Raw genomic sequence first — 22,392 nt, 5'->3', positions numbered from 1 at the left:
GAAGTAATGGGTTAAAGTGGCAAAACATCTTTTATGCAAAATAACAAATAATATTCAAAAACGGGGATTCAAAAGCAAAACAAAGAAGGCTCTTGTAATATTATTTACGTAATGACAGTGATAGGTTTTAAACCAATATGTTTCATTCAGATCTGCCCATTTCAGGCAGTCATCAGTTTTAGACAGAAATTCGACTGTATAGCGGTAGTCATGAAAGTGACTTATAATAATAATAATAATAATGTAAGTATGAAAAGAAAAAAAAATTGAAACCTACATGTAAATCAAACAAAGATGTATGAAAAACTAATTATAAAGACAATAAAAAACAATGATTGAACACATAAAACAACTTCAGATCTGACCTCCATTACAGTTAAGAATACTGATAAAACAAAATAAATTGTTTGTACATACATGTATTGTAATTGGTGATAATTTTTTTATACAGTGAAGTTTGAGTAACAAATAATGCATGGTATATGCAAATTTATTAATAAATTCCTAAAATTACCTTAGACTACTGATGGAATAAAACTTAAATGAGCCACGTCAGGACAAAACCAACATAATGGGTTTGCGACCAGCATGGATCCAGACCAGCCTGCGCATCCGCGCAGTCTGATCAGGATCCATGCTGTTCGCTTACCAATCCTATTACAAGTAGAGAAACTGATAGCGAACAGCATGGATCCTGATCAGACTGCGTGGATGCACATGCTGGTCTGGATCCATGCTGGTCACAAATGCACTATGTTGGTTTTGTCCTGACGCGGCTCAAATTTAAATAACGCCAGTAAGCTTTCATAATTTTTACAATGTTACATTAACAACGTTATACTATATAAGTGGTTAAGTTAGCAACACAAAAATAATTGGCAAATTTCGCATATTGACGAAAATTACTAAACTTTCCTCTAGCGTAACAAATATCAACCAATCTATTATTAAATTCTACACTTGCATGATTCCCTGATATTTCCTCACACGAAATGTCTGGAATTTTAAATTTGCTAACTTTTTGACATGCAGAAATATCCTTGTATACAGTAAACAGGAATTGCATTCAATAATTAAGAACACTCTGTATAATACACTGTAATTAGTATAACTTATCTATAAATATCTGAATACAAGATTATGATTAAATACTAAATTATGTTTTTTCCTAATTTATTTTCGGGACAAATTTGTTTTCGGGACACCCTGTATCTGGTGCAATCTCGGATGCCCGGGACATTATGTCATATACAGGTGTAACATATGAACCTGTTTAACAATGAACCCCCATATCCAAACTACAACACTGACAATATTTTAGTAACACATTCAAATCAAAACCTTTAAATCCAATTATTAAAATCAAAATTAACAAAAGTGCAAAAAGCAATACTTCTAGAAGTAGTTAAACTACTTAAGCAAACATCACAGTTTTATAAGCAAGGCAAAATGTCTCATTTCTGAACAGTTCTAATAAGGCAAGCTCATTTATTTTTTACAAATATTTCAACAACAATATCATATGGCAACTTAAATATATATCAACAAATACATGTATTAAACATTTCAGTGATAAAATGATACCACCAGTATAAAAAACATGGCAGACTATATATCAGTGCAACTTTAACTAAACCCTATACTTTATACAAATGGTGGTATTCCAAACTTAAAATCGCTAACACTAACAAAAATAAGTTACACAAACAAAGCAGGGTAAATGTTAAATGCCCAATGATTGTACAAATCATATCACATACATACATGTATAATCATATTTATTTACCGTACAAATGATTTTCAATGTCTAACGTGTCATTTTGGTACTGTATTATAGCTGACATAAGATGACACATAAAAATTTAACACAATGTGTCACAGTAGTCGAAAAGTTTGGTTAGATATAACCTCATTGATTATCGAAAAAAAAGAAAAGAAAATGAGGTATATATGACCAAACCAAAATTTTTAGTTACTAGCTGAAATAACAATAGTAGTATATAGGCTAAACCAGGTCATACATGCCTAAATCATAATGCATGTGTAGATAATAATTATATGCCAAAATGACCATACATGCTCAAATAATCATAATTATATGCCTAAATGACCATATATACATAAATAATCATAATTATATGCCTAAATGACCATACATGCATTAATAATCATGATTATATGCCTAATTGACCATTTATGCATAAATAATCATAATTATATGCCTAAATGACTTTATATGCATAATAATCATAATTATATGCCTAAATGTGCAAGCAAAATAAAGTCAAATACTTGCTTCATAATACAATAAAATATTTTTAGTAACACATATACAATATCCCATTGCTAAAATATTAACTTCAGATCTTCCTTGATCCCATTAAGTATGTTTGGCAATTATGTATGATAACATAATGGTACATCTTGATGATGTGACTTCTAACATTAAGAATAAGGTTCCATTTTAAATGTTCATTTTCTTAAATAAAAGACAGCAAATTGTTAATTGAAAATTTATTTTGCTGCTCAAGCTACACTTGTGAAGAACTTTGGGTTGTGCTTGCTACTTGGTGATGCTTTCTGGACTCTTTACCTTCCCTGGAACAGACAAAAGCATTTGAATATGACTGAACAATAGAGTCTTTAGAGTAATAAAGGTAACCCTTACAACAAAAGCCAAAATAATAACTTAAAACAATAGTAGCCAGCTTATATATTGGTGTAATTTTAACTGGCTGCATATTCTTAGGCTGCTCTCTTCCTTTTTGAACTTTTGTTTTTCTTTTTGAATAAAAAGAAGTTAGTGATGCATATTTGTTGTAATTTTTATGGCATTTACTAATGTAGCACAAACATGTACAAAAAGAACATCTGTAGTATGGGATACCGAGGTAAATATTGCGGTATGGGCCATAACGTGGTATACCACAGTATATTTGTCCTGGTGGTATCCAGCTCTACTAGGTGTGCAAATTGCAACCATTCATTACAAAAATATCTAACACATTTGGCCATTAAAATAAACGTGAGTACAAAGGAAGGGATGGAAGAACAAACAGGTTATGACACACTCCTCTACAATTAATTTGAGGTGATTAGTAATGTTCAGATTGTCGCAAGTTGCCGATAATCAGTTACTGTTATGTAAATCGGCAATAATCGATTCACAAAAATTTGTTCCGCGATTGTCGAAAATGTATAAAGTATCAAAGGGAATTAATTCTGACGTTAATTTTCTTTTAGGAACACCTCTCCGATCGCAAAAAAGTCATCTCAGAGACAATGTGGAGTTGAACAGGACCAATACGTGGTGTAAACAATAGTAATATAATGTGATGTGAATGTTATTATTTGACATCCATTGAAAAATAAAATCTACTTCAAAAAATAATGACTATATATGGTTCAAACTGTGTTGAAAAATGCTAAAAGAAGTTCATGTTACTGAATGTACTGAAGTGCCTTGGAAAGAAATGTTACCTCCCTTTTTCTTTTAAATGCGACTTTATTCGAAAAGTTATCGATTATGTTCTATCCGATTGAACCGATGATCGATTGGGACAAATTTCATCCGATTTCCATCACTAGAGGTGATGAACATAATAAATAATATTTCCCATACCTTCTATGATGCTTTGTACGTTTAAGTGTGGCTGCATTGGATATCCAGGGAAGAAGTTTGCCTTTTATTACATGATAATTTCTCTCCAGTTCTCTCTGATATTCCTTCTGCTCGTGTGTAATTAGTGATTTATTTCTGTGTAGGGCATCACAACACCTGGAAATTAAATAGAGGATATTGAATGAGTGTAAGTTAAAAACAGATTTACTGAATGAGTTGAATAAAATTATAGAAATTTACTGAACGAGTTGAATAAAATTATATTATATTACTTAATTCAACAAGTTCAATAAATTCAGTAATGAACTTACAAGAATTCAATATTCTATTTATAACATACAAAAAAAAGTACCGTTTGAAGTGAAAAAGAACCATTTTTCATTGAAGCGCCTATAATATAACGCTAACATTTAGCGCGTCTTTACACTATGTTTATATAACGCAAATGACGTCAAGCAGCACGGGTATGTGATAAACATTTGTTTTTCTTCCATTCAAGTCATGAAAACACAAATAATGTTTCATGTTTACCTGTTTTATCCTTATCTTGCTAAAAATCTTGTCCATCTCTCAATTTAGACATATTTCTCAATTATGACATATCCATTCAAAATTTTTAGGGAAAATTTCAAAATATGCAGTGCCTGAACAGCAAACAGTCCAGAACATAATCAGACAGCATGGAGGTGCAGACTGCTGTGTATAATGGCCATATTAGTAGCTGAAAGCAGGCTAAAGGTTATTGGAAGGATGCTGTTTCACTTAATTAACTTAATTTCAAAAAAAAACAAGTAAATAGTTGTCTAATAGTAAAATACCTTAATATATTCTGCATCTAACTATAAATAGGGAAGTAGCAATGAAAAATACCAAATAAAGTTATCTTAAATAATTAAGTGATTAAAATGTCTTTAATCACAAATTCATGCACAACTTTCGGTATATAAATCAACCTGATGTCACAATAATAATTTAGAAACTTAATAATAAAGATCCTACAACTTTATAACACTTACTTTTTCAGGAAATCTTTGAAGCAAAGTCTCAACTTGTTATGATGTTTCATTCCAACCTGTTTCCCTTCAGCAACTTCCTTCAGAAATACATTTGCTACCTCCACTGGTCCCTGTAACAAGATTTTGAATTTGAGTTACCAACATTCCCTGCCTTAGGAAAGTTTTACATGAAGCACAAAAGTGTGCTATTGGTATGGATATGGACTTTCACTGCAAATTTTTTTATTAATGCTAGATCTACACATGCAAGTTACAATAAATTCATTTAAGAAATTTAATGATATAACTCCTGTGTATGTGTCAACAGAAACATATTTGTATAGTTGTTATCACTATTTCAAAGCCACAAAATGTGACAAATACATAATCCATACAGAATATGGTCAGTTACAGGTTATATTTTGTGTACAGTCAGTAACTTTTTGCATCGATCAAAGTATGTGGGCAATTCACAAATGACATTTAATATGACAATAATTTATATATTCCCCTCACTCTGAATTTCCAGAATAATTGTTTAATTGTGAAAAATTACCCAAAATTGAAAATTGTTGTAACCTTTTATTCACTTAAATTGGATAAAGAAAAGCACAAAAAATATGATTTTTAATTTATTTCGAAGTATATTTCTTAATCATCTTTTGCATATCTTTCTGTTTAAAGTGCCCCAGTTGATCTACATAAGAAATTCAACTTTTATGTTATTAGGCTTTTGGGACCTCAGTGGAGGTTCTTTAAGCTTTAACCTCAAAGTGTGACCTTGACCTTGAAGGTAGGGGTTTGGATGTTTATCATGACATTAACATTTGTGCCAAATATTTTCGAAAGATGAGAAAGTAATGGTTAATTTCCCTCAATTGGGTTTTTATGGGGGGGGGGGGGTCTTTTCAAAGCGGAAAGGTCCATTACATTAAGTCAGGGTGGTGAGAGTTAAATGATGAATAAGTTCGTTTTCATAATGCAAAAATATGACATGAGGTTATCAGATGAATTCAGGATAATTTGTTCAAGAAAATACCTACATATAATTAATCAAATGTTGAAGAACTCTTAACCATTAATTTAAACCAGCATTAAAGAGATATAGACCATACCTGGTTAACTGTGGTACCAAGACACCCCTGCATTACCATCTGTAACATCTTCGTATCAGGTGGATCCTGTCTCAGTGCAATAGCCAACTCCTTCGTCTTCTTCATAATATCCTCAATAGCTACTTCAATCGGTGATAGAATTACCTACAATTAATATCATATATATTCATTTGTTGTTGTTTGGTTTAACATAGCATGTTTGTTTGTTTGATTGGATTTTACATCACACCAACACAGTATAGGTTATATGGAGACTTCCAGCTTTACTGGTGGAAGAAGACCTCGGGTACCCTTCCATGCATTATTTCAGGCACAAACGGGCACCTGAGTAGAACCACAGACGTTCCGTAAGCTAGCTGGATAGCTTACCCACATGAAGGAATCCAAAGCCTCTTGAAGGATTTATTCCCTAAAGGGGTTAGGGGCAAGTAGTTTGACGTCAACAATATTAACTACTCAGCCATGGGCTCCCCTACCTGTCACACAAACATATTTTTATGAATGACTAATGGCACATTTTCAATTATATAACAGTTGAAAAAATAATTATTTTGTGCCAGGATTCAAACCAACCAGGGAAAGAATCTTATAACAGTTCACTGAGATCTTATAAATGGGATACAAGGGCCAGATAACACAAATTAAAGCAAAATAAAGAACTATCTCACCTGCTCCCTGTTTATAACAGAGAGGCGTGTCTTGACATATGGGAAGAAATGATTGGTTGTTAGAATTGTTTTCCTCTTGTACTGTTCTTGTAGCTCGCCATGAGCTCTTCCATCAAGAGTAAATGGTGTCGCATACATAAACCTCTCTGGAATTAAATATGAATACATGAATGTCAAATATTTCTTAACAAAAATTACACACTGTCATTTTCCTTCCTATTTATTTTAATTCATTTTCACATAAAAAGATAATTTTTAAAAGTTTAGACTCAAAATGCTGAAAATACAACTAAGGATGGTACTGATCACTCTTGTAAAGTTTGGTTGAAATCCCACCTGCAGTTTGACCTGAGAAGGCCGGACAGGATTTTTCTATTTTTAGCTTTGGTGGCCATTTTGTGCAGCGAAGCAAAACGTACCGGTGATGCGCTCAACTAGGGATGGTACTGATCACTCCTGTAAAGTTTGGTTAAAATACCACCAGTAGTTTGACCTATGAAGGCCAGACATGCTTAATGCAGATGTCTGGACAACCGGGCAGACAGCAAAGGCAAAAACAATGTCTCCCAAAAATTTTAGGAGATATTATTAAGATGATAAATATTTCAGAAAACACTTTAGATGTACAAGTCTGTTTTTCCCTATATCATCAACAATATATACTTAACAAGAGCTGTCCGTAAGACAGCGCGCTCGACTTTTTTATTGCTTGCCAATAAAAAAAGTTTTTGCAGTAAAAGGCAATACAAGAATCTCTGTATTTTTAAAGTGAACAATGGCCATGAGCATTAAGATATTTAGTGAAGAATTATTTTACTGAATTGTGTAACTTGTCCACCAATCAAATAGGCGAGATAAAATGTGAAATATGCATATACTACTGATTTTAATTTCAAGTACAAAAAGAGAAAAATAACTAGTTGTTTGATACCCTTGAATATTACAGCAATGTTTATATGACATAATTTATGGTAAAGTGAACAAGTGGATAGGAATGAATTTTTTTTAGATTTTTTAAGTTTTTTAGTGCTTGCCTATAATACAAAACATTGACAGTTAAGGGCCATAATTCAAATAAAATCTTTGACAGAATTACCTTCTCCTGGACATGTTTGGGAATCATGATTGTAAACAAGTATTCCAACTTTCAAATTAATATCTCAAACAGTTCAGTCAAAAAGTGGACTGGTACTAAAAACTTAACCAAGATTCTAAGTCGATAAAAGGCCTTAATTTTTAAAACAAATCCTTGACAGAGTTACCTTCTCTTGCGTACAGATGGGGGTAATGATGTGAAATAGAAATAAAAGTTTCAAAGCAATATCTCAAAGGGTTAAGGCAATAAGTGGATTTTACCCATATTCAATGTATTTTCTAAGTCAAAAAGGGGCATAATTCTGTCAAAAACCTTGACAGAGTTATGTCCTCTTGTCTGTTGATGAAGGTCGTGATGGTAAACAAGTATGGTCAGTTTCAAAGCAATACCTCCAATGGTTTTGAAATAAAGTGAGGTGGTACAAAAAACTTAACCAAGCTCAATACACTTTCTAAGTCAAAAAAGGGCCATAATTCTGTCAAAAACCTTGACAGAGTTATGTACTCTTGTCTGTAGATGGAGGTTATGATGGTGAACAAGTATGGTAAGTTTCAAAGCCATACTTGTAATACTTCTGAAATAAAGTGGGGTGGTACGAAAAACTTAACCAAGGTGTGACGCCAACGCCGACGCTAACGCCGACGCCGACGCCGGGGCGAGTAGGATAGCTCCCCTTTTCATAGAAAAGTCGAGCTAAAAATTAAAAAATGTTTCTATTGCTATGGAAGCAACTTGGATAACTTGAAACTATAAATATCACTGGAGTCAAATAAATCAAACCACTTACTTATGTTAATGTTTTTCTCATAGTAAGTCACCCGATCTCTCAACTCATAAGAATCAAAATATGGCTCCACATAGGTGATCTGTATAAATGCCTACAATAACAAAATTATCTCAATTCTGAATTTCCAAAAAAAAATTCAACAAAGGCATAATCACAAAATGCTGAATTACTATCAATGATTAAACAAAGGAATCCTTGTTCATCATTATTTAAAATAACATGCAATTTTGAATTCAGATTTTGAAACTTTTTTGTGGAATTAAATCGAAACAGATGAGCCATGACCTAATGGTTAATGGGTCTGCCTCACAACACAGGGATCATGGGTTCGAGCCCTACTCAGGTCACAACCATGTCACACCTCTTTTGACACTAATACTGGTTAGTCCCATGGAAGTAGACACATAACTGGCTAAAATATGCTGCCAGCTTTGATAAAAAAAACACATTAAAACAAACAATTTTTTAACTAAGTAGATTAAATAAAATAACTGCTAAATGAAAGAAACCTACTTTGTTTTGGTCAAGTTTTTCCCTCTCTACTGTATTAGAATCCTTAATCATAGATATTACATCATGTCCAAACCTATCTCCATAGAAACTCTGCAAAATAAAATTAAAACAATCATAATAATTACCAAGCCTTTCAATTCTATTCTGGATGCTTTGAATTCGGACCTTTCCAATGTAATATCGTGGAATTTTATTATCCAGCCTGATTAGACTTCAAGGTTGTGTACACTGGCCTTATTCTATACTAGTGGCATAGAAAAATCTTTTCTGCAATTAGAAAACTTTAAGAGTTGACCGATAACATTTTTTTCAAATCATGCATAGGTAAAATAACAGCAAATAAGAACAATAAAACTAATATAAAGGATATCATATAAGCAGTAACTAACCTCAAGTCAGTGAGATATTTCTGGTAGTTTAGTAATGGCTGGTTCCTTGTACACAAACTCTTCTCCATCCAGGTCACCAAACTTGTGCCCATAGAAACCAACACGAAAATAAGTGCCAAACATACGCTTACCCTCCTGTAAAATTCATTACACAAAACTTTTAATAAATATAAATGTATAATTATGTTTCTAGAATAAACTGATTTATATCTTTTCATGAACATTCTGTTTTAGATATGGCTCTTGTTATATCCAATTCTATCCAAACATCTGTACAATTAGACAAATGAGATTTTTAAAATCATAAATACTGTACCCCCCCCACCCCTACCCAACCACCCCCATCCTTGTGATATCATGATTTATCTATTTCTGTAATATTTTAAATAAGATACAGTCGAAACTGTCTTAAGCAGCCAGCCAAAAGATGCAGTCGTTTTGGCTGCTTAAGACAGGTGGCTGCTGAATGGAAGATCCAGTTTTTATCCAAATAAATTATTCATTTAAATTTCTTTGTAAAATAAATCTAATTTAGGTATAAATAAACCCGTCTGATTAATCATCATCATCAATTTTTAACAATTTACAAACGTATGTCATTAATGGTTTAACATGTACACACTCCTTCCAACATAAGGCTTTACATGAATGTAACACAGATAAACAAATGCACTCACGATTTATTATGTAAACAATTGAAACTAATTATCCCATAAAAATATCTTCTTGCACAATATTTTAAAATGAGTAATTACTAATATTTTCTTCACAAAACAACGACAGTTTCTTTTCAATAGAATATTGTGTTCATGTCATCTAAGTGTCAGCACTTCCTTTGATGTTCTAGATTGAACCAGCAGGGCTACAGGTTTGTAAACATCAAAGATTCTTTTGAAGAGCCCGCTAGTTACCTCTTAGAGGTCATCTAGTGTGTAAACTTAATGAGTGTGAACAATGACCTCGTTATATTTATGCAATTTTATTTTCACACATGGAGCGAGTGTTTTTATGAATTTATTACTAAGGAATTCATTTCTTTGGTAAGTACCATGTACACACCAAATTTATCTGAATCTGGATAAACTGATAAACAGGAAAACAAATCAAAATATTTCTTTCCGTCATCAACAATGCATGTTTTTCTTCTTTTTTTATTTTCTTAAAATCGATAAATTGAAAAATAAAAAAAAACTAGCGTACAGTTACTCAAAAGAACAAATTACAAGTGCGTGGAGACGTTCCAAACGTTTGTAATTACGACACGGATGAGCAATTATACAAATTCTTGAAATGTTGTGGTTTGTGTTAATATCTAGCACCTGACAAGTAGCTTTTGTTAATCCGTGACACGTGTCATCTTTAAAAATAAATAACAGAAGATTGTCTGGCCGTTTCGACTCGCTGACCGCTGTTAAGATGATCGAGTTTAAGATTTGGGAAGCATTTTAGGTGACCGTTGACCGCGGACAGCAGGTGACCGTTGAACAGATGTATAAAATACAGTGGTTTTCGTCGGGAGCGTCACAAAATGGCCGTTATGGTCAGGTGACCGCCGAAAAGAGGTGACCGTTAGTACAGTTTCGACTGTATTTGAAAATTACATGAAATAAACAAACCTGTTTAATGACTTGGTTGAAAGACTCTTGTAGTTTACCATGTAGATGTGCCAACTTCTTAAAATCTCTGTTATGTTCATGTATAGGTATCAGAACTCTGTACACCTTGCTTAATGCCTCGTACATTCCAGCCTGAAACATACAACATGATTTACATTACAATCAAGAAAAAATACTGATGACACTGATAAATGCTTTCCAACACAACTTTCTCCGGTGCTGGCCAATAATTATCAATTATGGTGCTATGATTTGTTTTGTTAGATTACACACTGACATTAAATGACTATAACAGTCATATTGCAACTGTGCAGCTGTACTTATTCAGGAAGCCCTCAGATGCCACTCCATGAATCATTTTAGGCACAAACAAGCACCTGAGTAGAACCACTGACATTCCGTTAACTAGCTTGATAGCTTCCTCACATGAAACAATCCAATGTCCCTTGGGAAATTCTAACTGAAAGTGGTGCTGGGCAAGTAATTTGATGCCAAAGACCTCAATCACTCAGCCACAGAAACCCCTTTAAAATAGTAAGCAAGTATACAGAATGACATAAGGACAAAATGGCTTTACTGGTTATTAAAGTTTGTTGGTAAATTTGTCAGAAAAAAATGTCATCTTCACAATTGTGTACAACAAATTCAAGTTTGAAGTGAATATCTTTTGAAAGTTTTTTTTTTTAAGCAGTGAGCGTTAACAATCAAGTAAACCAATACTCTCACCATCAAACTGGAGATAAAAAAAAACTTTTCTATACATCTGAAGAAAATAGTACTTACCATAGTAAAACAGCTTGCAGCTTGTTCTAGCAGACCGACCAGACCATTCTCTGTGAAATACATGCCGGTACAAATACCCTCCTCATCTGGTGACACTATATCATCTGATACGGCACTCTCCTCCAACACGTTAGGTGTAATCCGCTGAAACTCCACACAGCCTACAGGCAGGTACGTCTTGTCTTCAAGCATGTTCAGATACTCAGATATCAGTCCAGCTGCATGGACCAAACAATGGGCTGCTTCAGCGTGGTTACCTCTCTACAAAGGAAAAACATAAAAATTTAACCTCCTTTTTCAACACAAGTTAAGTCTTGTTGTTGAGTTTTAAGTCGAACCAACACAGTATAGATCATTTGGCGACTATATAGCTTTACTGGTTGAAGTTGACTTCAGGTGCCCTTCCATGCATTATTTCAGGCATGAACAGGCACCTGAGTAGAAGCACAGATGTTTTGTAAGCTTCCTTACATGTAATACAAGTAAAATACTTCAAACTGAAAAGACAGACATTCAATAAATGACTCCATCAACAATAGTCCAAAACGCACGTATTCCTGACCATTAGGTACCTGTTTTTTGTTTTTTATATATATAAATATTTAATTTACAAAAATCAAACAGTAAAGAAGATATGGTATAATTTTTTTACTCCATACCTCACTATGTTTGGTAGCCATATTTTGTAGCCATGTCAGGCGGAGATCTGGTGACGTCTGGTAACCCTTGGCGATTCTGTACATTAAATCTAGCAACATTTCTGGATCTTCCTGGAATTCTTTCATTTTGACAGTGTCTGACAGAATCATGTGCAGGTTGAATTCTAAATCTTTCACCTAGAAATACAAGAGTAATGTCAACAAATATACAACATTCAATGATAAAGTTACCTCCCTTTATAAAAAAAGCTTCATTTTACTGTAAAATTAGATGCTTTATTAATATTTTTTACATTGCTCCAACAAAATAGGTCATATGGCGACTTTCCAGGTTTAGTGGTGGTGGAAGACCTCAAGTGCCCTTCCTAGCACTGTTTCAAGCACGAATGGGCACCTGAGTAGAACATTCTGTAAGCTAGCAGGATAGCTTCCTCACAAGAATAATTCAAAAGTCCCTGTCAGGATTCGAACCCATATAGTGGTGAAGGCAAGTGGTTTGAAGTCAGCAACCTTAACCACTAGGCCACAGACGTCATCTTTATTTATAATACTTGACCAGAGGTGTTTAATTGTTACAGTGAAGATATGGGTGAAGTTTTAAAGTGGTCACCTTCAAACATAGAGAGACAAAACACTCTGACTAAGTCTTAAGTAGGTAGTACTGCTCTTTATAATTTTTCAAAGAGCGAAAGCTAAAAATAGAATTACCTGATCAGGAAACGTAGTCTCCTGCAGTTCTGTGTCAGCTTCAGCATATGTCAGTATAGTTTTCAACGACTTACGTAGGTATTCTTCATTAAAATCCTGATTCTGACCAACCAGTGAACTCAATGACATGGTAACTTGCATCTTTACTCGAGAGAAGTTCTGCAAAGAATAAAACTTCTTTTATAACAATAAATTCAAATGATTTGAAATAAGAGTTTTGAAGATAACAACTTGCACACAAAAACTAAAGCAGTGTGACATCGACACCAGAGTGAGTACAATAGCTGTCCCTATTTTTTAATAGATAAGCTTATGATACATGTAACATCAAACATGATTATATAAATAAATGTTTTGTTTATTTTCAAAATTATGACAACTAGAAATGTGTCGTCACGCCACGGATGCCCCCGCATGCAGCCAAAATTTCATATGTTATCATATTTAGTTCCAAATTTGTTTGCACAAATCATTTTTTTCAATTCAAAGTTCAAAGCCCTTAAAACTATTCAATGTTAACACAAACCATTTTTATACAAAGTTAAAGGCACTGAAACTATTCAGTCTTAACCTTTTGTAAACTGCATATTGCATATTTCTAGCAAAAATAATGATTACATACATTTCCACTAAAGTATGAGTGCTGAAAATGAAAATTCAAAATTTTTCCAATAACTTTGTCCAAAATCATTGAACTGATACAAAATTCAAACTTGAACTGCTAATTCCTAAGAGGTATCTATATGTCAAATTTGAGTTGAATGTGTACAACCATTGGGGAAATAATGAATGGAAACTTAATATTTCTGTTTTTTTTTTTCAAAGTTCAAGAGGGATAACTCTGTCAGCTATCATCAAACCATGACCAAATTGGAAATTGTCCAATGCATTCTTATGACATATCCATATCTTTAATTTAAGTTGAATATGTACAACTGTTGGGGAGATAATGAATGGGAACTGAAAATTTCCTTTATTTTCAAATTTAAAGTGGCATAACTCTGCCAAAAATCATCGAACCATGACCAAATTCAAACTGGACCTGCCCATTTCTTTGACATATCCATATGTCAAGTTTGAGTTGAATGTGTAAAACTGTAGATGAGATAATGAACGGAAACTGAAAATTTCATATCATTTTCAAAGTGAAAGGGACATAACTGCCAAAAATCATTGAACCATGACCAAATTGGAACTTGACCTATATTTTCTCAAGACATATCCATAAGTCAAGTTTGAGTTGAATGTGTAATACTGTTGGGGAGATAATCAACGGAAACTGAAAATTTCATATTATTTTCAAAGTAAAAGGAGTATAACTCTGCCAAAAATCATTGAACCACGATCAAATTCAAACTTGACCTGTATTTTCTCACGACATATCCTTATGTAAAATTTGAGTTGAATGTGTGCAACGGTTACTATGATAATGAACGAAACTGATGATGACGGAATAACAGAATGATGGAACAGCGTAACACAATATGCCCCAGCCATTATATGGCAGTAATGGCGGGGCATAAAAAAAATACTGCATCTGTTGAAATTAACTTTATTGAACTCCTCCAAAAAAGCTTTTAAATTTTATTTTTTTTTAAAAATGACTGTGTGTCTTAAGAAAAAAACTTAACCGTTTGAAACCAACATGATGTAATATCTTACATTTCCAAGTTCAAAGTTTTGTCTCATCAGCATATATAGAGAAGCACTGGCCTGGGCACGTGTATTACCGATACATGAGCTACAATGTCGCAGCAGACGCAGGCAGAGATCTGCACACTGTTCTGTTTCCTCTTCAAACAGGAGGTCCAAAAACTGCAAAAGAAATAATAATATCATTAGAGCGAAATAATTTTTACTCATCAAAACTAATATCAAGTATGTTAAGTAACTAAAAAAGAAATAAATAAACAAGAGAAGGAACAACATGTCAATACCAACAACAAGAGGTATTATTAGATCTATCAGTTTCGATTCTATATATAGTATTATAGATTTAGAAGATATATAAAATTAAAGAATCTAAACTCCTGTAAATACATCTCAAAAACAAAATAAAATCATTTAACTTTAAAGTGAAAAACATCAGTCTGAAGCAAAAAAAAAAAACTTCCTTGTATTTAAAAGGGTAAAATTTAAAAAAATGTATAAAGTGAACAAATCTCTTGTATAGATAAATTTGTCATCAAATTTATAGAAAACTGTAAATTTCTTGCTAACATAATTACATCAATAATTTGTATTCTCAATATGTGACGCATTTAATAATAATAATTTTGTACCTACTTTCTTTTGAATTTCCTCAGAAAATGTTAAACAAAAATGTAATTCTCTCACAAACTTTGTGGCATTATCATTATTATTCTGCTATAATCAATCTTACTTGTTTATGCTTAATGATATTTGCACTCATATATTAACAAGATCATGTGACCCACTTCTTAAAAGGCAGACCATTAATTTTTCAATTAAAATAAGCACTTATTAGCCATATAAACCATATACTGCTTAGTAATTCATAGAATTGGATATACTTATATTCATGAAGAACTCACATAACACCCTTATTTAATAAACAAGTCAGAAATAACTTCATCAGCCGAAAATAGTACCATAATTGACTGCTATTTACCTTTGTAACAAGTGACCTTTGTGAACTAAACATGTGTTGTAGAACAAATGTACTCTGGTTAAGTCCAAGACCATGTAGAAGTACCCTCAATGCACTGCTCAATAATGGTTGCATCATCTCTGAAGCTTGGGCAATCTGGAATAGTTATAGAAATCACTATTGCATTTTATATTCTGCTTAAAAAGCTGTTGAACTTTTATGAAGTGGTTAACCTTTTCCATCAGTATAGAGCCAGGCAAGTCTGCACATCTGTGGGGCAATAGTTAAAAGACAAGGTTAGTTTACCTGCAATTTAAAGATTTATCACATACCCCTACCACTTTTGCGACTCCATAAAAATGGTATTGCACGGTCGTGCATATATTGATGTGACGTCATTTGTGTTATATAGAGGATATTGAAGGAGTGTAAGTTAAATACTGAATTTATTGCACGAGTTTAATAAAATTAGATTATGCAAGCCTCTGGCGAGCATAATATTGTTTTATTCAAAGAGTGCAATAAATTCAGTATTTAACTTACACGAATTTAATATTCTTTTTATCACATACCCAGAATAAAGACCGTTGAAAGTGAAAAAAGAGTCGTTTTTCATTGAAGCGCCTATAGTACAACGCTTACATTTAGCGCTTCTTTGCACTATGTTTGTATAACGCTAATGACGTCACGTCAAAATATATGCACGGCCGTGCAATACCATATTTACGGAGTCGCAAAATCGGCACGGGTGTGTGATAAACAAATATAGTGTAAAGACGTGCTTAATGGTAGCGTTATACTATAGGCGCGCCAGTTTTGCATACATTGACATCTTTTTGGTAATTTGTATGAATTTTAAGTGCCATTGATAATTTTCATGAAAATTAGCATTATTCTGGAAGCATGCTGCTTCAACTTCAAACTGATTATTCCAGATTCCAAGTTGGGTAAATCCATTACATAATTTCAGCAGGTTCAGCATCAATCAGGTAAGAAAAACCATGTTCCTCACAACCTTCCACTATTTGGTTAACTGATAAATTATTACAAAAACCAACCAACCTGTATAATAAGTTCTAATGTATCCAAGGCAACCATGCTGACTTCTGCTGCAAGGTTACCTTCTATATGAGCGTCTGCTTCAACATCCCTAGGTTTTGGGCTGTAATATTTTATCAGATGCATAGTTAAAATTTATTTTTAAAAAGTGGTGGCAATAAAATGAGACCAATTTATTTAGTCTTTATATTCACTTTTTCTTCAGGTTTAATTCTTTAGGCCCTGTAATAATAAACAAAGTGTTGTTTTTGAAGAGCTTTTTTTATTATTATTTTTGGTTTAACATCGCACCAACACAGTATATGTCATATGGCCACTTTCCAGCTTTCCTGGTGGAGGAAGACATCAGGTGCCCCTCTGTACATTATTTCTGGCACAAATAGGCGCCTGAGACGAACCACCGATGTTCTGAAGCTTTCTCTGGATAGCTTTCTCACAAAAAGAGTCTGAAGCCGCTAGCGTGGCTCGAACGTAAAGTGGTGAGAAGCAAGTGGTTTGAAGTCAACAACCTTAACCACTTGGTACACAAGTAAAATCTGTGAAGTCATCCTACTACGTTGGACAATAATAATGTGACTTGAAGTCCAAAGCTTTCTGGTTTGGTTTTGGGGAATTGCAGTAGACCTAGGCTTTTCAAGAGAAAGAAAATACCAACTGCTCAGATGCAGTTGAGTTAATCATTTTTCATATCTAGGATTGACCTGCAGTGAAATATTTGGACTATCAAGTACATCAAAACATACAGCATTCAAAGTATTGATAAAAACAAATTAACCTGAAAATATTTACTTTTAAAACAAGAACCGGTTGAACCGGGTGATGCTCCCCGAGAAGGTTTTGGACACAGGAAAGTATAAAAAAAATGAACAAAGGGCAAAAACTCCAAAATTAGGCAAGGCGGAGTTATGTTTTTTTTGCACTGCACTTCTATTCAATGAGATCTATCAATCTATGAAGTTTCCTGATGATATCTTATAGTTTCAGAGTTATGTCCCAGGTAAAATTGAAAGTGTAAAAATGAACAAAGGGCAATAACTCCAAAATTAGACAAGGCTTTGTTAAGGTTCTTTAAGCATTGCAGTTCTATCCAATGATATCTATCTATCTACAAAGTTTCATGTTGACATCTCTAATAGTTTTAGAGTTAAGTTCTGGACAAAAGTCAAAAAGTAAAAATAAGCAAAGGGCAAAAACTCCAAAATTAGGCAAGGCGGAGTTATGTTTTTTTGCACTGCATTTCTATTCAATGAGATCTATCAATCTATGAAGTTTCCTGATGATATCTCTTATAGTTTAAGAGTTATGTCCCAGGTAAAATACAAAGTGTAAAAATGAAAAAAGGGCAATAACTCCAAAATTAGACAAGGCTTTGTTTAGGTTCTTTAAGCATTGCAGTTCTATCCAATGATATCTATCTACCTACAAAGGTTCATGTTGATATCGCTAATAGTTTTAGAGTTATGTCCCGGTCAAAAAGTAAAAAAAAACAAAGGGCAATAACTTCAAAATAAGGCAAGACAGAGTTATGATTCTTTAGCACTGCACTTCTACCAAATGAGACCTATCTATCTACAAAGTTTCATGTTAATATCTCTTATAATTTTAGAGTAACGTCCCAGACAAAGTTCAAAGTGTCAAAATGAATAAAGGGCAATAACTCCAAAATTAGGCAAGATAGAGTAACGGTTCTTGTGCACTGCAAACCTTCTTAATGTGATCTATCTACCTACAAAGTTTCATGTTGATACCTCTTATAGTTTTAGATTTATGTCCCGGACAAAGTTCAAAGTGTAAAAAAAACAAAGGGGGATAATTCAAAAATTAGGTAAGGCAGAGTTATGGTTTTTGTGCTCTGCCCACCTACTCAATGAGATCTATCTACCTACAAAGTTTCATGTTGATACCTCTTGTTGTTTTAAAAACAGACATGAGACGGACAAGGCGGCGACTATATGCTCCCCCGAAAAATTTCGGGGAGCATAATTAAAATCAGCTCAAGGAAACAATACCTAGGGGAGATTATTACATACCAACAGTCATCATAGAATACTTAATTTTAGATATTTTATGACAAAATTTTATAGAACAGAACAGAACAGACATTTTATTTGAGACTTGTACATAATACATCGTCTTGCAAATATATATATATAATACAATATATCATGTCACATGGTTATGTTAACACTTGAAAAGTATATTGATTGCACAATAATACATACTAAGTAAAACAAAGCAGGAATAGTATTTGAGATTTGTGCAAAAGTAATTCACCATACAATAAACACATATATGCAATCATATAATTTAAATTAATTATGTGCATAGGTCGAGAAACCATTTTAACAAACAGGTGAAAGAAATTTTATTGTGTTCAAAATCTGAAGAACATTTGCTTGTACGAGTATTCATATAATTTGATATCAATTAAGACTAAACAGTATAGAGAGGATGAACATTGTGAAACAGTATACAAAGGATGAACAATGTACGTGAATATCAGTTACTTAATAGTGAAAGTCGTACGTATGTAGCGGCTTTAATATATTTTGCTAGATTTGTTATTACAGTATAATTTTTATTTGTTAGCAGCTGCATCATTTTAAACATACTCGGCCTTTGAAAAAAGTATCTTTTAATGTATTTCTTCCTTATATCTTCATAACATGGGCATTTAAATAAAAAGTGAAATTCATCTTCTAAGTCTAACAAATTGCATTGCAAACAATATCTTTCATTTCTAGGTATTCTATTTCTTGAATAACGACCGGTCTGTATCCTAAGTGAGTGTGCTGATAAACGAAGTTTTGTATAATAACTTCTTAGATTAAAAGGTAAAATATCCAAATAAGTTTCATACCTTAGCTCTTGCTTAATATGTTTATAATTTTCAAGCACTGCACAATTATTTACTGATGCGTTCCAATCTTGTTTATAACAATCAACGATTTGTGTCTTAAAATATTAGGAAATGTTTTTAAATCAACCGATCTAGGATTGAGGAAAACATCTGCAAATCCATAATCACTTAGTAATTTTTTAACGTTTGAAACCCAATTTTTACGTCCTTTAATACAATCTATCAAACCCTGTTCATATGTCTTTTGTAAAATAATATTATCTGACTGTTGCAATTTACACCAATATTTTACAATTCTTACGTATCTTGTTATATATAGCGGGAATCTTCCTAACTCGCCGTAAACACCAGCACTTACGGTTGAAATTCTAACATTTAAAATACGTTTGCAAAACTTAAGATGGATTCTTTCAATTACCTTTGATTTTGTGTAACCCCATAGTTCTGATGAATAGTTCAATATAGCACCAACAAATGCGTCAAATAACTGACATAACAGTAAGGGTTTTAATTTAAACTTATTACATTTTACCAAGAGCACATTCAGTGCCTTTAAAGCTTTACCTGATAAGTGCTCCTGATTCATTGAAAAATTACCGGTGTAGTTAAACACCGTTCCAAGATAATTAAAATCATTTACATTTTCAATGTTATGGCCATTGTAGGTCCAACTCTCGTTAGGTAAATAAACTCTGCGCTTTCTAAACACCATAATTTTTGTTTTCTCCGCGTTTACCTCCAAACCCCAGGTATCACAATATGTGTGTAAAAGATCTAAACTTTTTTGCAATTCCGCAGGAGTCTTTCCTAGAATGACCATATCATCTGCAAACAACAACAAAATTAAAACTATGTCGTCTATACATATACCAGGGCTTTCGGGCGATTGTAGTTGCAATTCTAGATCCTCAACAAACATTGCAAAAAGTAGAGGGGACATTACCTCCCCTATACGTAAGCGCGCAGTAATTTATACGTAAGCACGCGCTGTTTGGCGCTACATTGTGACGTCATGTAAACAACTCTTTAAACGTCTGTACAGCGTTAATTACTGAATTAAAGATATTGGTGTTCGGATTAATTTTCTTAGTTAGACCATTTTCTATCATGCTAGATAGTTTTCAAAACAATATTCAAGAAAAAGTTGTTTTGTATTTATCAGATTTTTCAAACAAAACGGCGAAAGAAGTCCCTTAAAATAAATATGAGTTTTGACTCCGCCCACTTTCATATTTATATTTCATATTTATTTTTAAAAAATATGAAATATATTTGACTGATATAGCACCATATGTCATGGGTAAAATTAAATAATACTTCGTAATTACGAAATATAAATTCGTAATTACGAAATATTAATTCGCTTTTACGAAATATTAATTTGTTAATATGAAACGAAATGTTATTTCGTAATTACGAAATAATAGTTCATGAATACGAAATAATATTTCGTTAAAACAAATTAATTTTTTTCTAAGGTTTCAATGAGTTTTTGTAAATTTTATAAAGAAGGCATCGAAACTAAGTACCTGACTAAATATAAGGCATGTAACTGCAATATAAATAGTGATATTTTTTCTCCCCAAGTTTTATAGCTCAACACTATTGTATATGAATTTAAATAATCGCCTGTCAATAGCGTTGCCGCCACAGCCGTGATAGTACACGCGCTAGGAAATTTTTTGTTAAAATGGGGGTCCTGTGCACGGACATTGTTTTCTGTTTTGTTTTGTCGATATTATTGAGATTTGAAATAAAATATTATGTTTTTATGATCGCACGGTGCCCATACATAAATTGTAAGGAAATATACTTTTTTAAATTGATTAGATTAGTGAAAATCTGGGGCCCCAGCTCCTTTAGTTTTACTAAATTATATGATAAAAGAAAGTAATAATATAGCATATTTCTTTTTAAAAGAAACATGTCAGAAAAGATTAATTGCCTCAAAATTAAAACATTGCTGATAGGAACATGTATTAAACAATGGAAAAAAAGCATATTTTAGTTAGAGAATGACTTCTCACTCAAAAACCCTGTTCACTTAAATATAATAACCTGAGAATCATTCGGCTTATAATCGCAAGTTTGATCCAGGCTTGTAAATGACCCCTTTGTGAGATAAGTAGGTTCTTTGTGAAGCTCACAATGGCCTTTAATAAGATTTCGTAAAAACGAATTTATGTTTAGTAAAAGCGAATTAATATTTCGTAAAAACGAATTATTATTTTGTAAAAACGAATTAATATTTCGTCATTACGAACTAATAGTTTGTAAAAACGAATTAAGATTTCGTAAAAGCGAATTAATATTTCGTAAAAGCGAATTAATATTTCGTAAAAACGAATTATTATTTTGTAAAAACGAATTAATATTTCGTTATTACGAACTAATAGTTTGTAAAAACGAATTAAATGCCGGGAAAAAAGTGTCGAAAATGTCACCTTTGGGGCTCCTTATAACTGACTTTGATGATAAGCAGTTTCTTAACATGTCAGATTGATTTAAAAGAAAAATTAAAATTGTATTGTTGATTTGATTCATACCTGAATAAAGATAAGTGATTATTTTCCAAGTATTCATATTATTCAAATCTGAAAATGAAATTGGTTATCTATCTCTATTAGTACTCGTTGCAGCAATTTCCCAAACGTTCACATACACACTTATCAAATTCTTAAAATGATAATTATGCATATTCATTTGAGCATCATTATATAATAGTATGCCCATATTTTGGCAAAGACGTACAAGTTGTTTTAATTGTGCATGAAAAATAATTAAACTAAAATGTAAAGAAGCAAATGACCAAACAAATTGCGAACATAATAAATTTATTATAACTGTCACCGTAAACTATGTAACAGTAACACGAATGAAGTAAAACTACTACAAATAATTGCCATTATAG

At 32.6% G+C, this 22,392-nt stretch overlaps 1 protein-coding gene across 1 annotated transcript; it reads right to left on the bottom strand.

Annotated features, from left to right (window-relative positions):
* Positions 1 to 1,880: 1,880 nt before the first annotated feature.
* Positions 1,881 to 16,749, bottom strand: LOC132746039 (dedicator of cytokinesis protein 7-like). The gene is given in 15 exon segments (XM_060735095.1): positions 1,881 to 2,598; positions 3,623 to 3,778; positions 4,639 to 4,748; positions 5,733 to 5,876; positions 6,401 to 6,546; positions 8,284 to 8,374; positions 8,797 to 8,886; positions 9,186 to 9,320; positions 10,802 to 10,933; positions 11,585 to 11,845; positions 12,244 to 12,420; positions 12,952 to 13,110; positions 14,614 to 14,766; positions 15,584 to 15,718; positions 16,625 to 16,749. Coding segments are annotated over 15 exon segments (2,079 nt in total). The 5' UTR covers positions 16,748 to 16,749; the 3' UTR covers positions 1,881 to 2,531.
* Positions 16,750 to 22,392: the final 5,643 nt, after the last annotated feature.

The sequence above is a fragment of the Ruditapes philippinarum genome, unplaced genomic scaffold, assembly GCF_026571515.1.
Source record: "Ruditapes philippinarum isolate M1 unplaced genomic scaffold, ASM2657151v2 ctg2195_1_1_1_1, whole genome shotgun sequence".
NCBI classification, from domain to species: Eukaryota; Metazoa; Mollusca; class Bivalvia; order Venerida; family Veneridae; genus Ruditapes; species Ruditapes philippinarum.
The sequence above is the reverse complement of the archived record's forward strand: the minus strand, read 5'-3'. Positions and strand labels throughout refer to the sequence as shown.